This window comes from Gigantopelta aegis, chromosome 4, assembly GCF_016097555.1.
Source record: "Gigantopelta aegis isolate Gae_Host chromosome 4, Gae_host_genome, whole genome shotgun sequence".
NCBI classification, from domain to species: Eukaryota; Metazoa; Mollusca; class Gastropoda; order Neomphalida; family Peltospiridae; genus Gigantopelta; species Gigantopelta aegis.
The window spans coordinates 18,972,287-18,987,583 of NC_054702.1; the positions used below are offsets into that span (position 1 = coordinate 18,972,287).

The window sequence follows — 15,297 nt, forward strand, 5'->3', positions numbered from 1 at the left end:
CACAACACAGCCCACTTTTACTGTTAGGTGATTTTAATGCTAGAACTAAATGTTTTCCAGATTACACTATAATTGACACAGACATAGACATATTTTACGACATAGATAATGATATGTTAGATTTCTTTAATGACATATTCAAATTAGAATCATATAATGTACCCATAGAAAGAACAAGCCAAGATATGGGCAAATCCAACGGGCATGGTATTAAATTACTGAACCTATGTAAATCACACAATCTTTATATAGTAAATGGTCGAATAGGAGATGACAGAAACATTGGAAAAGTTACTTGTAAAGATAGCAGTGTGGTTGACTATGCCATTGCCACCCATCATATATTTAAAATAGCTAATAATTTTCAAGTGCATGAGTTTGACCCACTTCTGTCAGATATACACTGCGGCCTAATACTTACCTTGAATGTAAACGAGAATGCTGCATGTAGTGACAACGATATTCCAAATTGTATTATATACTCAACAAATAACAAGCCTAATAAGTGGAAACCCGAAGCGTCTACTGAATTTAAAAATAGCATTAATAAAGACTCACTCGATAACATACTAACAACCCTAAACAACTCGTCTATTGACATCCAAACACGTGTCGATAATACAACAGAGACAATGAAAAACCTATTTTTAAAATACGGCTAAATCATCTCTAGGTCAAGCACGCTCTCGCACGATCAACCGACGTGCAAAACCCAAAGGTCACCAGTCCGTGTACGGGAAAGTCGCATGGTTGTCGAGTACTCCGTGGAAAATATCATCAGGCTAAAAAGAATTACAACTTAAAAAAACCATTAGAAAATAAACTAAGACTTATTAATGCAAGTAAATCGTATAAAAAGTCGTTGATAAAGGAACATTCCGTAAATAAATTCAATATTGAAAAGAAAATGCGTAACTTAAGAACAAATGACCCCAAAGCTTTTTGCAAATTACTAAAACCACAGAATGAAGAAAATAACTTCCCCCCACTTGACGATTTTTATAAATTTTTCAAAACTATAAATGAAGGCGAACCTGATAACATAGATACACACAGTGAAAATGTTTTAAACAGAAAGATAGAAGAAGGAGAAATATTATATGCTATAAAACAACTGAAAAATGCCAACACACCTGGAATCGATAATATTATAAATGAATACATTAAAGTGACTGCCGACATGATGCTTCTAATTTATTCCAAGTTATTTAACATAATTCTCGATAACAGTGTTTTTCCAAATGAGTGGTTGACGTCCCAAACACAACCCATTTTTAAAAATAAAGGAAATCGTTTACTCCCTGAAAACTATAGGCCGATAACGCTGCTCTGTTCGCAATCTCGAAACTATTTACAAACTATTTTAAACAACCGATTAAATACCTTTATTGAAGGAAATAATATATTAAACGAAGCTCAAACAGCTTTTAGAAAAGGTTACTCTACCACTGATCACCTATTTAATATATACTCTTCAAAAGAAGAAACGCAAAACCACATTGTCGTAACATTTGGAGAATTGATTTAATTATTGAATGGTGAGTCCGATAATTACCAAATGTTGCAGGATTGTTCACAATTCACTCTAGTCCATTGTGAGTAAGTGATAGGACACACCACCAAGGTCAAGGTCATCTGAGTCAATACCGTGTGTGGCCTCCGCGTGTGTTGACAACTGCCTGGCACCGCCTGCCCATTGAAGCAACCAGAGTACGGATGACGTCCCGGGGGATGGTGGCCCACTCGGCCTGCAAGGCTGCTGCCAGCTCGGGCAGGGTCTGGGGCTGTGGTTGTCGCTGTCGGAGGCGTCGGTCCAACTCGTCCCATAGATGCTCAATTGGGTTCAAATCCGTGATATCGATGGTCAAGGAAGGACATTAATGTTGTTGTTCTGTAGGAAAGCCGTTGTGAGACGTGCTGTGTGAGGCCTGGCGTTGTCATGTTGGAACACTGCGTTGGCGTTGGCCATAACTGGAACGATGTGTGGCCGGAGGATCTGGTCAATGTAGCCCTGTGCATTCAGGTTGCCCTGCACGTGGACCAGGTCAGTTCTGCCAGTGTGTGAGATGGCTGCCCACACCATGACACTACCCCCGCCGAATTTGTCCACTTCCTGCACGCAGTTTGCCGCATAACGTTCACCACGACGCCTATACACGCGACATCTTCCATCATGACGTCGGAGCAGAAATCGGAACTCGTCACTGAACCACACCTGTCTCCATCGCAGTTGAGGCCATTGTCGATGAATCTGGCACCACTGCAGTCAGAGTCGACTGTGTTGTGGTGTTAAGATGACACCTCGAACTGGACGTCTGGCACGAATTCCTACCTCACGTAGGCGGTTCCGTACGGTCTGGTCGGATATCCTGCGCAAAGCTGGTATTGCTGCGGCTGTGGAGGTGGCAGTAGTCAATCGTTCCCGAAGGTGGCGTACCCGGATGTAGCGGTCCTGCCCGGGGGTAGTGACCCGTGGTCGACCGGATCTAGGGAGGTCACGTGTTGATCCATGTTGCTGGTAACGGTCCCACAGTCTGGAGATGGTGCTTGGGGACACATGTGAATGCCCTGGCAACGGCCGGTCTGGATTCGACTGCGTCTAGTCGGCCGATTAAATTGTTTCTCCTGCGGTTCACTGAGACGTGGCATGTCCTGGATTGTCAACTGTCGGCCAGATACAGAGGCCAGGCAAGCCGACACCCTGCACTTTTATACTCCAAGGTGTTCATGTTGCACGTGCAGACAACGCACGTGCAGTGGTGACATGGTTTGACGGGCTGGCGTTTTTGCGAATATTCACATTTTGGAAAAAGTTGTACAGTAGCTGCGTTTTATAGGCATGTAACCTGTCTGTTGCATCTTGGGACATGCAATGACCTATATAAACAAAGCGATTAAAACCGGTAGGAAGGAAATAATATAATCGGAGCTCAAACCCTTTTGTACCCTTTTACGTTTCTTTTTTTGAAGCGTATACATTCATTAATCGAAATTCTGAAGAAAAGAAAAAAGAAATTATTTTGCGCTTTCGTAGATTTTCAAAAAGCATTTGATCTAATCTCTAGGACATGTCTTTGGCAAAAATTGCTTAAAAATAACATAAATGGAAAATTCTTCAAAATTATCTACCAAATGTATCAAGGAATAAAATCTTGCATTTGTACAAACAATGAAACATCAGATCTATTCCCTTGCAATATCGGTGTCCGTCAAGGAGAAAATTTGTCACCTGTTTTGTTTTCTATTTATTTAAATGATCTAGATAATTACTTAAAAAGCCACAATTGTACTGGGGTATCTATAGCCACAGATGACATAGCAACAATCTCGGAAACCATTCTTTATTTTCTATGCTTATTATATGCCGACGATACTGCGCTTCTCGCAACAAACGCCTTCGATTTAAAACAATCCCTTAATGCCTTTTCACAATATTGCAATAAATGGAAACTTAAAGTTAATGTAAACAAAACTAAAATAATAATTTTTAATGTTACTGCTACTGACTACAAGAAGGTATTTACATTAGGAAACCAAACACTCGAAAACGTAAAAGAGTACAAATATTTAGGGTTACCTTTTACCAAATTAAATAGGTTTAAAATCAGCAAAAAACTGCTAACACAAAAGGCGACAAAAGCAATGTACTTTATCCTATCAAAATCTAAAGACAATAACTTTTCAATTGAATGTAAATTAAAATTATTTGATTCTATGGTTGTCCCGATTCTTTTATGTGGATGTGAAATATGGGGCCATGAAAATATTGATATTATTGAAGCTATTCATATTAAATTTTTAAAACACATCCTACCAGTAAGGAAAGGAACCCCACTATTCATGATATACGGTGAACTTGGAAGAAAACCCCTTAAATTAATTATCCAACAAAGGATGATAAGTATCTGGGCCCGAATTGTTTCTGGAAAACAAACAAAAACATCCTTCTTATATTATAAACTAATGTTACACGACTCTAACATATCTGGATATAATTATAAGTGGATAAAACACGTGGAAAATATATTTAACCAACTAGGTATGACCAGTATTTGGAAGTCACAAAACTTTTCATCTATACCACTACTTATTCATCACGTTAAATTAAGACAAAACGACCAGTACCTACAACAATGGAATAGCGACATAGCTTCATCATCAAGGGGTAAAATGTACACCACGGGGTAAAATGTACACCACATTTAAAGAACACCTAACATTAGAAAAATATATTATAAAATTACCACAAATATCCTGGACTACGTTACTAAAATTTAGAACATCAAACCATTACTTACCAATCGAAACAGGACGATGGAACAACACCCCAGTAGAAAGCAGACTATGTACACTATGTAACAAAAATGACATCGGAGACGAATTTCACTATTTACTTACATGCTCTTTCTTTAATAACTCCCGAAATTTTTTGTTAAAGCCATATTATTATAACAAACCCAATATGCTGAAATTTAAACAACTAATGACAAATGACAAAATAAGTCTTCTAAAAAAGTTGTGCAAATTAATAAAAGAAATTACAGATAAATTCGGTAAACCTTAAAAGAATTGTCTTCCAAGCTTATACTGTCTTATTCCGACTACTACTATCCGTGTTTGCATATATATATATATATATATATATATATATATATTATATATATATATATATGTATATGTATATGTATATGTATATGTATATATGTATATGTATATATATGTATAGATGGATAGATAGATTATTACTATTAGAAAAATATTTCATTTTGTATTATTATTATTATTAGAAATTTTTGTTTTGATAGTGCAGATAAAGTGAAACCGGAACAAAGACTACAATAAATATTCAGAACAAAGTTAATACATAGAATATCAAGCAAAATAGATTTGTATGGTGAATAAAGTGTTTAAAAAAATAAAAAATAAAAAATAAAATAAAAATGGGGAAACTAAAGTAGTTTATCTTTCTAATCAGACGGCGCGGCTTTGACGTGGGATAGTCGATAAATTCCGCACATTTTGATATATTTGTATCGAGTCATAATTTATTTATCTAATCATGTATTAAACTATATTTTATTTATTGAATCTTTCTGTTTATTTAATGTATTTTTGAACATAATGAAATATTTGCTTGTTTGTGTCGTCACTTAATGTGGTTCTACCGATTAGTAGTAACTAGAGGTTTATTGGTACAAATGTACTTAAAAAGTCTAATAGATGTTGTCTTTATTGGGTATAAAGTTTACACTGAAAGAAGTAATGGAAGCTGCTCTCGTAATGATACCCACATTTGCAGGACGGATCTGTAACTAGTCAATAGCGATATAAATCAGCATTTACGATACTACAAGCGTGCCTTAATCTTGTATGTCAGATATTTTCCATTCGATTTTCACATAAGTGGAACGAAGGCACCATGTAACCTTCAAGTGCAACTGCTTTATTAAAGGTTGAAATTTGCTCACAGTTTCTAATTTCCACTGAGCAATAGTCGAATGAAAAACGGACAGTTTTAATATATTAGTTCTGGCCAACGGAATAGATATATCGTTTTGGTTTCTTAGTCTATATTGAACACGTTGTTCTACCCTAGGCGGAATGCAGTTTGTTAAAAAGTCAGGAGACATACCATTAAGTATGTTAAACATAGTACTTTTTTTTTTTGCCTTTTAACTTTCAAAAAGGGTAACTAAACCAGTTTCTAAGTATAGAGCATTTCGTAATGCAAACAAAGGTAGACCTGTTATTAATCTTGCAGTTTCAAGTTGAACGTTTTCTAGATGTTCCTCGTCTAAAACAGAGCATCCGTCCCACACTTCAGATGCATATTCCAGTACTGCACGTAATGTTGTATATATTTGCATCAATATTTGTCGATCTTAAGGTAAAGCCTTCTTTTAAAAATATGTTCAATAAACATTCACTATATATATATATATATATATATATATATATATATATATATATATATATATATATATATTCAAGACGCTTGTTTAAAAATACCCAAACCCAGCCAACACAACAACATACAAGGTGACAAACTTCGTGTCTAGACAAATATTCGACACAAGAACAAACTGTTTAATAATTATTGGTAAACCCAGTTTTACAGAATTTGTTTGGTTTCGTTATCAGTGTGCATGCGTATGGTGAACTGCCTTGATTCAACAAACTCATCTGTCGCAATTTTAAATATATTATTAAACTAGATAGTGGAGACGGCGACCCACGTTTTCATAGTTAGTTGGTATATTTTACATGTCCTAGATTAGCCTTTGCATTTAAATGATACCACAGAATGGCACGTCATATAAGAAACAATAATGATCTGTTCTAAATTGTTCAGTAATAATAGAACATATATATATATCCCCGTGATTACAACTTTAAACAAAATATTTATTCATGCATATTATAATTATAATTATAGTTATTATTATAACATGCCTGTAACAGTGTTATATGTATAAGTTAACGTTAAAGTTTGTTTAACGACATAACTGGACCACATTGATAAATTAATCATTGGCTATTGGAATTGTATAACATTTGTATATTTATAATACGCATATATTTAATTTTATGTTAAAAATATGTAGTAAAAATGTTAGAGAAAAAATACATCTAATATAATTTTATATATATATATATATATATATATATATATATATATATATATATATCATATATATATATATATATTGTCGTGGCATTTGGTAGAATGAACCCGGCATTAGTCTGGGAGTGGCTCTTTTAGCGGTTGAAGAGGGTAAAATCTCCAGTAAGGGATGTCCTTTGGAATGGTCGTTCTTCTAGAGATTCATGGAATCAACCACTATTTTGCCAAATGCCCATTCGACTCTGCATTGTGCAAAGATACGGTCCTAACCATGTGTTATGGTTTTGTCTTTCAAGGACCCATTTTACGAAGCGATGTTAGCGCTACGATTATTTAAGTGCATAACTACAGTATACACGTAAGGTGATCTTAGCGCTAAGATCGCTTCGTAGAACGAGACCCATATTTGTAATGTTATATTTTATGATTATTATTCGTTTAAATGTATGCAGTATGTAGATCATCTCGTGGAGAGGTATTTTTTTTAGCCTTACCGCCTGTTTGCCGATAGACTTATTTATTTGAATAAATAATATATGTGGCGGGACGTAGCCCAGTGGTAAAGCGCTCGCTTGAAGCGCGGTCGGTCTGGAATCGACCCCTGTATATGGGCCTATTGTGCTATTTCTCGTTCCAGCCAGTGTACCACGACTGGTATATCAAAGGTCGTGGTATGTGCTATCTTTTCTGTGGGATGGTGCATATAACAGATCTCTATTAGGAAATATGTAGCAGATTTCCTCTCTAAGACTATATATCAAAATTACCTGTATCCTAGCTTCGTTGAGCTTGGTAACTCGAGCCAGTTCCTCCCTACAGTAGATGTCTGGGTAGTGACTCTTGGAGAACGCCGTCTCCAGCTCGCGAAGCTGCTCCTGCGTGAACGTCGTGCGGTGACGTCTCCTGGCCGGTGTGGGGCACGTCGTCGTCGACGGGTTGTTGTTGGGGGTGGAACACGACCCCAGTATGGAGTTGACGCTAGACGACGTCGACGACGACAGCGGTGTAGATGATAGAGGCGAGAGGCCCGGGGAGTTGCCCTCCGTCTTTAGCTTCTTGAACGCTCCTTCGTGGCCTGCGAGAAACAGATATAGTTACTAGTTGTTTAGTTATTAGTATCTATAATAAAATTAATTAGAAGGACTATTGTGAGTTTTTAGCCCTAGCAAGACTTCTGTTTGTTCCAACCAACACAATTAACACAAATCCTGTTTTTTTCTTGTGTGTGTGTGTTTTCTTTTTAAAACACTATCTCCTGGTCTGCGAGAAACAGATATAGTTACTAGATGTTTAGTTATTATTAATATACGTAATATAATACAATTAATTAGAGGGACTACCATGAGTTTTCAGCCCTGCCTTTTCCTATGTGTTTTGTTAAAAAAAAAAACACTATCTTACCTTAACAAATGACCTATGCTAGTTTAGATTTAGTAAACTAGTCTGGCAGTGGGATTCCTCTTTTGCGGTGTAAATAAGGATATGGCTGTCCTATAGACGAGACACTAGATAGAGATTCATGGAATCAATTCCTAATTTACCAAATGCCCATTCGACTTTGCATTGTGCAAAGAACCGGTCTTGATTGTATTTTTCGGTTTTGCCGTCAAACTTTACAGACAAATACATACTCATCAATGACCGAATTATTTCCAAAATTCGTTTGGCCGTTGGAAGAAATAGTACGTACGGAATTATGTTAGAGAAAACTTGGTTCTAATATACTACAAAATATTACGATGAAATCTTTTATAAGTACTTTTCCACGGACACAGCAGGTCATACCATGGCTTTTGGTGTACCATTTATGTGGCATTGACATACCGAGAAGGTTCGATCGAAGCACACCAGGCAAGCAATGTAGCGAATCAGTTACCCCCCCCCCCCCCATACACACAGCCATCACCATCACCAGTTGTGTAACTATCATCGATAGCAAAAGTAATTAATATAGACACATAATTTATTTGAGTCTCATCCTGTATAAAGATAATTTTAAAGGGACATACCAGAGTTTCAACCCGTGATCATTAATACTAAGTTTTGTTAAGCTACAAACCTGTAACACATTTGGATAAATTTACAGTTGAGTGAAACATGAGTCTGTGACTTTGAAATGGTGAAATACCTTAAAAAATAGACTAAAACTTGATTGCATAATTGTTGTTCTCAGACGCACGTGCGTTTTTAAAAATATGAGAAATGCACCAGGATTATCAAAAACACTTCAAGTGTAAGGAAATAGATAATGTAAACAATAAAATCTAATTAAAATATGTTTCAGTTATCAAAAAACGGCTCTAATAGTCAAAATATGCCTTAGTGTTTAAAAACTAGGGTATGTCTCTTTAATATGTCATAAAAATATACAGAGGCTACTGTTTATAAGGCAATAAGATACTACGTGACATATATACATTAAATAATACGTGTACTGCTAAGCTCGGTTTGAATAAATGGATGGATGGATGGATGAATGAATGGATGAATGTTTAACCATACACTAGGACCACACACACACACACACACACACACACACACACACACACACACACACACACCACCAACAAAAACACACAAAACCTCCTCAAAAAATAAAAACAACAAACAAATAACAAAACATTGCTATTGGGTGTCAAAAAGGTAAGTAAAACGTTGTTTCAGGTACGAAGTATGCTTTTTTCACCATGATTCAAAACCTTGCCATATCACGGCCGTAGTGGTTACCGTAATAATTTGAAAAGAAAGCGTGATGTAAATACTATAATAAGACTTACATCAACCCATCAGCTATGTTACGATTAAAACAAATAATTAAAACAAATAATTTTAAAAATCCAAAATCTCTTTGATAATTCGTAACATACCCTTTTTTCCCGACTATTTGACCCCTTCGACTAAGTATTTTTTTTTCATGAATTCCTGAATATTCTCCCTTAGAAAATAAAAGTTCTGTTCTTGAACTAAAACTAATTAATATTCATTGTAAAAAAAAAAAATGTTGGAGCCAGGCAGAGTATACAGTGTGGCACAGTATACAATGTGTTTACAAAGTATACAATATATATATGGCACAGTATACAATGTGTATACAGAGTATACACTATATATATGGCACAGTATACAATGTGTATACAGAGTATACAATATATATATGGAACAGTATACAATGTGTATACAGAGTATAGAATATATATATAGCACAGTATACAATGTGGCAAATATACCGCAGATAACAATATTTAAGTGTTTGGTCTTATATTAAAGGTATTTTATCATGGCTGTATGTTATATTTCGATACATAACTACAAATTAATCTGTGTCACATTATAATTTTTCCATAATTAACTAGAGAATATTGAAATTATAAACAGTGATTGTATCAAGAATTCTGGTCAAAGATAGAAATAAACAGCAAATTCTGTCGCATATCCATCAAAACAGGAGGGAGAAAAACATACAAATCTCAAGATTTGGCAGTAACAATTTTTGTTCTGATAATAAATGAATTTATTTAGTGGTGTTTTCATTGACATTTTGTTCAAGGTATAATACATTGTATTTACGTTTCAAAGCAAATATTAATACTTTTGGCGTGAAGTCGCCTTTAAGAGACTTTGAAACATTGACATTTGAAATATGTAATATTGTTGGAACATGTTTGTGTTTAATATTTTGTGGGTGGTGAAATTGTTTATGAGAGGATTATGTGTTTTAAAGACGAATAAATATTAATACCTTTTACTTTATTTTACTAATTTTAGGTGTCCAAGTGTTTTTGCTACAATTGTCTGGTAATTAAATTATTATTTCTTTATTTTCAGCAACTTAATTATATGCATATACACTCGTAATTATTAAACATATATTATATATCAATAATTATTATTTTATATGATTTTTTTGGTTCATATTGTGGTCTTAAGTACTTAATACCACACATTCATATCTATTTTATTTGTTAGTTAACTCAACTTATACTTATAACATTTAACAAAATGAATACTAACAACGAACTTCTAAATTTTGATTGAAAATAGAACTAAAAAAGAAAAAAAATAAAAGAAACAACAAAACAACAGACTCGTAAACTAAAACACAGAACGTTTTTGTTTTTAATTTTACAGTTTACATTTTTAAAGTGCAATCTTGATAATAGATATCTTTTTTATTAATCATTTAGAATCTAGATCATCTATATTAGTTTTCGTTGCATAAATAACAAAATCTATTATTCAATATTTATTATTTAGAAACAAAACCCACAACCCCCTCCCCACAAAAAATAAGAAAAAAACAAACAAACAAACAAACAAACAAACAAATAAACACACAAAACAACAAAACCTACAAAACAAACAAACAAACAAATCAGCCTCAGCCCTAAAAAAATCCCCCAAAGCCATCCTCCCCTACGCAATAATAATTTTAAAATTGTCATAATTGTACACACCAGATTAATTATGAATGTGGAAGTGGTGCTATGTTACAGAGTTACGGGAATTGACTGGTAGCTGGCGACAGACGTCGCTTCTATCTGTTGGTGTGAACAGATGGGTCACGGTTGACCGTTACGCTAAGCTGACACAACACAGATGTAATACGTCATCAGAGGAGTTAGGTCAACACAAATCAGTGAATAATTAAACACCCTTTGAAGAGGGTGGATGACCAGCTCTTTATTCAAGTCCGTTAACCATGCGAGAACAAGGCAACACGTTCGTTACAACGCAATTTAAAGCAGAAAAACAACCGATATTTGTCTGTATATAACAATCGGTAATAAAGCATTTGAATTTTCTATTACAATAACACTACATAGAATGCTTTTTATTTATTCTTTTCTCATCCAATAGCTAATGTATTTTTCGTGCTGGGGTGTCGTTAAACATTCATTCATTCTTTTCTGTTTTCTTTTATCTTTCCTTTCCTTCCTTCCTTCCTTCCGTCCTTCCTTCCTTTCTTTCTTTCATGTGTTCATTTTTTGTAAACCGGATGGATGGCCACAGAATGTTTAGGCGCCAGCACATATACAGAATTTATACTCTTTAACACATTTAGAAAAAAAGAAATGCCCACTCGACTCCGCATAGAGCAGAGATACGATCTTGATGGCGGATAACGGTTTTGTCGTTCAGATTAGTTATTACACCGAGTAAAATAGTTTCATGTTACAATTACAAAAAAATAATAACATAAGAGTAATGAAAGAAAAAGGAATATTAATGTTTGTTTAGCATGACCTCAGAACATTACGAAACTACTGTTGTTTGGTGTATAACAGAGATATTTCGACACTTGGTCTAGATAGAAAGGAAACCCGATTAAGCCACATAAAGTACTTGTTATCTTCTAGGGATATTTTCCAGTAGACAGAACAGCACCTACCACAGTCATGAGGTACTGGTTGGGTCGGAAGAACCCTCGAAGGATCCGAGGGTAATCAACCACACCTCATGCGAACTCTTTACTATTGGGCTACATGCCATCCCACACAACTTTAATACTAAATACACAGGTATTTATTTCATTATTTTAATATATTTTTAATTAAAAACAATTAACATAGAACTTGCAATGCTGGGTTTCATGCAACATTATGAAAACATTAAAATAAATAAGTTTAATGATAAAATGTTTTACTCGCTACTAAACACTTAATTCGAATTAAAAATGTTTTGACCCCCCCCCCCCCAAAAAAAAAAAAAAAAAAAAAAAGAATAAGTTTTATTGTAACAAAATTCGCATTCCATAATAATAAGTATCGTCCATTTTGTACATTCTTCTTTCTTCTTCTTCTTCTTATTATTATTATTAATATTATGATTGTGATTATGTTATTAGTATTAGTAGTAGCAGTAGTGTTGATAGTGGTGGAAGTAGTAGTAGTAGTAGTAGTGGTGGTAGTAGTAATAGTAGTAGTAGCAGCAGTAGCAGCAGCAGCAGTAGCAGTAGTAGTAGTAGTAGCAGCAGCAGCAGCAGCAGTAGCAGTAGCAGCAGCAGCAGCAGCAGTAGCAGTAGTAGTAGTAGTAGTAGTAGTAGTAGTGCTGCAGTAGCAACAGCAGTAAAAGTAGCATTCACAATACTGTATTATTACAAATAAGTAAACATTGCAATTAATAATGAATCAACATTTGCAGTGTTTAAATAGATAAATTTTTATTCGTTCAACTGTCTTAACATAATTTTATATACTCTATAAATAAAAATACATGTATTACTGTTATAAATATAAATATAATCTTCCCTCACCCCACTCCCATGTATATAAATAAGACAAAAATGACAGACAAAAATAAAGATTTCGTGAACAAAAAATGTAATACCTTTATAATAAATAATATATTATACATATTGGGTACCTAATATCCGCAACGTAAACAATATGCTGAAGAATGTATGAAATAGATTATTTTCTTTTTCATTAAATAAAAATTAAATAAGTAGATGAAAATAAAAACTGCTGTTAAAACAACCCCACCTAAGATAAAATAATTGCATCATTTTAAATATTAATTGAAAATTAACAAAAACAATAGTATCTGTATTGAGACTGTATTAGCTAGCTTCTAGTATTTACATAAAACTGAATTTCGTTTGGCAAGAAAGAAAGAAAAAAAAAGAAAGAAAATGTTCATGTATTGCCATTATATTTAATAAACATAGTTTTAAATAAAGTTTTTACTTTATTTAATAACCATTGCTTTATTTTGGTTGGTTTTTAAAAATTCTTCAAAACGTTAATATCTTTACCACCTAACTAACCACCTTCGGAATGGTTCAACAATTATGTATGTGGTTTGGAATACGTTATGTTTGCATTTTATTCAAAATAAATGTCAAAAAGCGTTATGGGGAAGGGAGATATAATATATAACCGTTGAACGACCCTTTCTCCAACTTTTCTCACTCAATTTTGTATCCAAATGAGACATCATTCACAATAATTGTCTTATTTTTAACAAACGTACAAAAACCCTACTTTCTTTTCTACCCCTAACCCCTTGCCCTTCCGTTCAAATGTGTCAACAGAATGTTGATTTTGCAAAAGATATTTTTTATTCAGATTGTTTTTTCCTATTTAAAAGCTTTACTGACATTAAACCCCACACTTTCCCCAAGCCTACGATTTGTACACTCGTCAAAATACTAATACAATTTGTGAACGACCACTAAATAAAACATACAACGAAAATAAAACATTTTTTTTTAAATATAGTTTATTCGAAACATTGCAGCCATATCGTCTATAATCCTTTCTGGCCTCCATGAACATTGTTTTTGTAAATAATTTCAGTTTGATTTGACAAGAAAAGTAAAAGTGTTTTGGAAATAACAAAAAACACACTATTTTTTTTGTAAACTGTAGAAAACAATCGACTTAGAAATAAATAACTTGTAGTAAATACCATAGTAGTAAAACAAAACGTCGTTCCCTGTGGGGAGGTCTATAATAGATTAGATATATTATCATTAATACAATTATTATATTACAACATTTTAGTTCTTTTTTCTATAGTTTGTTAATATCATACAACCATATCATATCAAACATAGATTAACTATATTATCTATAATACGATTATTGTAATAAAACGTTTTAGTTATTTTTCCATAATTTATTCGTAACATTACAGCCATATCATCTCATAGTTAGGTATATTATCTATACTACGATTATTGTAATAAAACATTTTAGTTATTTTTTCTAGTTTATTCTTAACATTACAGGCATATCATCTCAAACGAAGATTAAATATATTATCAGTAATACGATTATTATTATTATTATTATTATTATTATTATCGTTTTGTTGTTGTTTTCCCATACTGTTCTGTACACCATCCACGCGACCTGCACGCGACAAGCGCGAGACAGGCACGCGCCTTTTGTGATTGAAACGTCAACAGATGTAACCTGGAACAAATCCACTTGACAAACCTTCGACTGCAGACAACGGCTTCTCGTTTGGACAACAATATCATCTTCTCTTAACAGATTTTCAAACAGTAATTACCAACACACAAAACCGACCGAGGTGAGTTTCAAGCTGTGAAGCCAAAAATGGTTTGCGGCGTTATTTCTCCGGCTAATACAAACCGTAGTTAACTTTACTTAAGTATTTAAGCCGTTTTCGTATTAACAAAATTATGGTTTATAGATAATAATTCTAAAGAAACAATCGCGATGCGATACAGAATGTTAATGTTTTAAAATATAATCTTATTTATAAACAAAATTTTAAATAAAAACTATATAATATAAAAACACGTACGCATTTTTTGTTCAGTAATAAACACTAAATAATATCAAAACAAATACGCCAATACTTTTTAAATCAGTAATTTCAAATAAAACAGTACAGATAAATGTTTAAACATATAATCGTATTTATAAACAAATTTTAAAAACATTAGTAATAAAAGCTAAATAATATCAAAGCATATACGCATTTTAATTCAGTAATAACACTAAATAATATCAAAATATTTTTTAATCGGTAATTTCAAAGAAAAATATAATATTAAATTCGTTATATTACACATTTACATATTAAGCAAAGGTTTATATGCTATTTATGAAAATAAACATACAAATTATTTTATTTATAACATGGCAGTACCTACTAGTCTGATCTAACTCGAAAAAAAATGTAGTAAAACGGCAGGG

General features: G+C 33.4%; 1 protein-coding gene across 1 annotated transcript in view; it reads right to left on the reverse strand.

The window, feature by feature from the left end:
* LOC121369731 (retinal homeobox protein Rax-like) overlaps positions 1–15,297 on the reverse strand; it is a 42,993-nt gene that overhangs the window by 26,126 nt on the left and 1,570 nt on the right. The window contains exon 2 of the mRNA XM_041494787.1: positions 7,393–7,700. Coding sequence (XP_041350721.1) covers positions 7,393–7,700 — 308 coding nt within the window. The remainder of the gene's footprint in view (positions 1–7,392; positions 7,701–15,297) is intronic.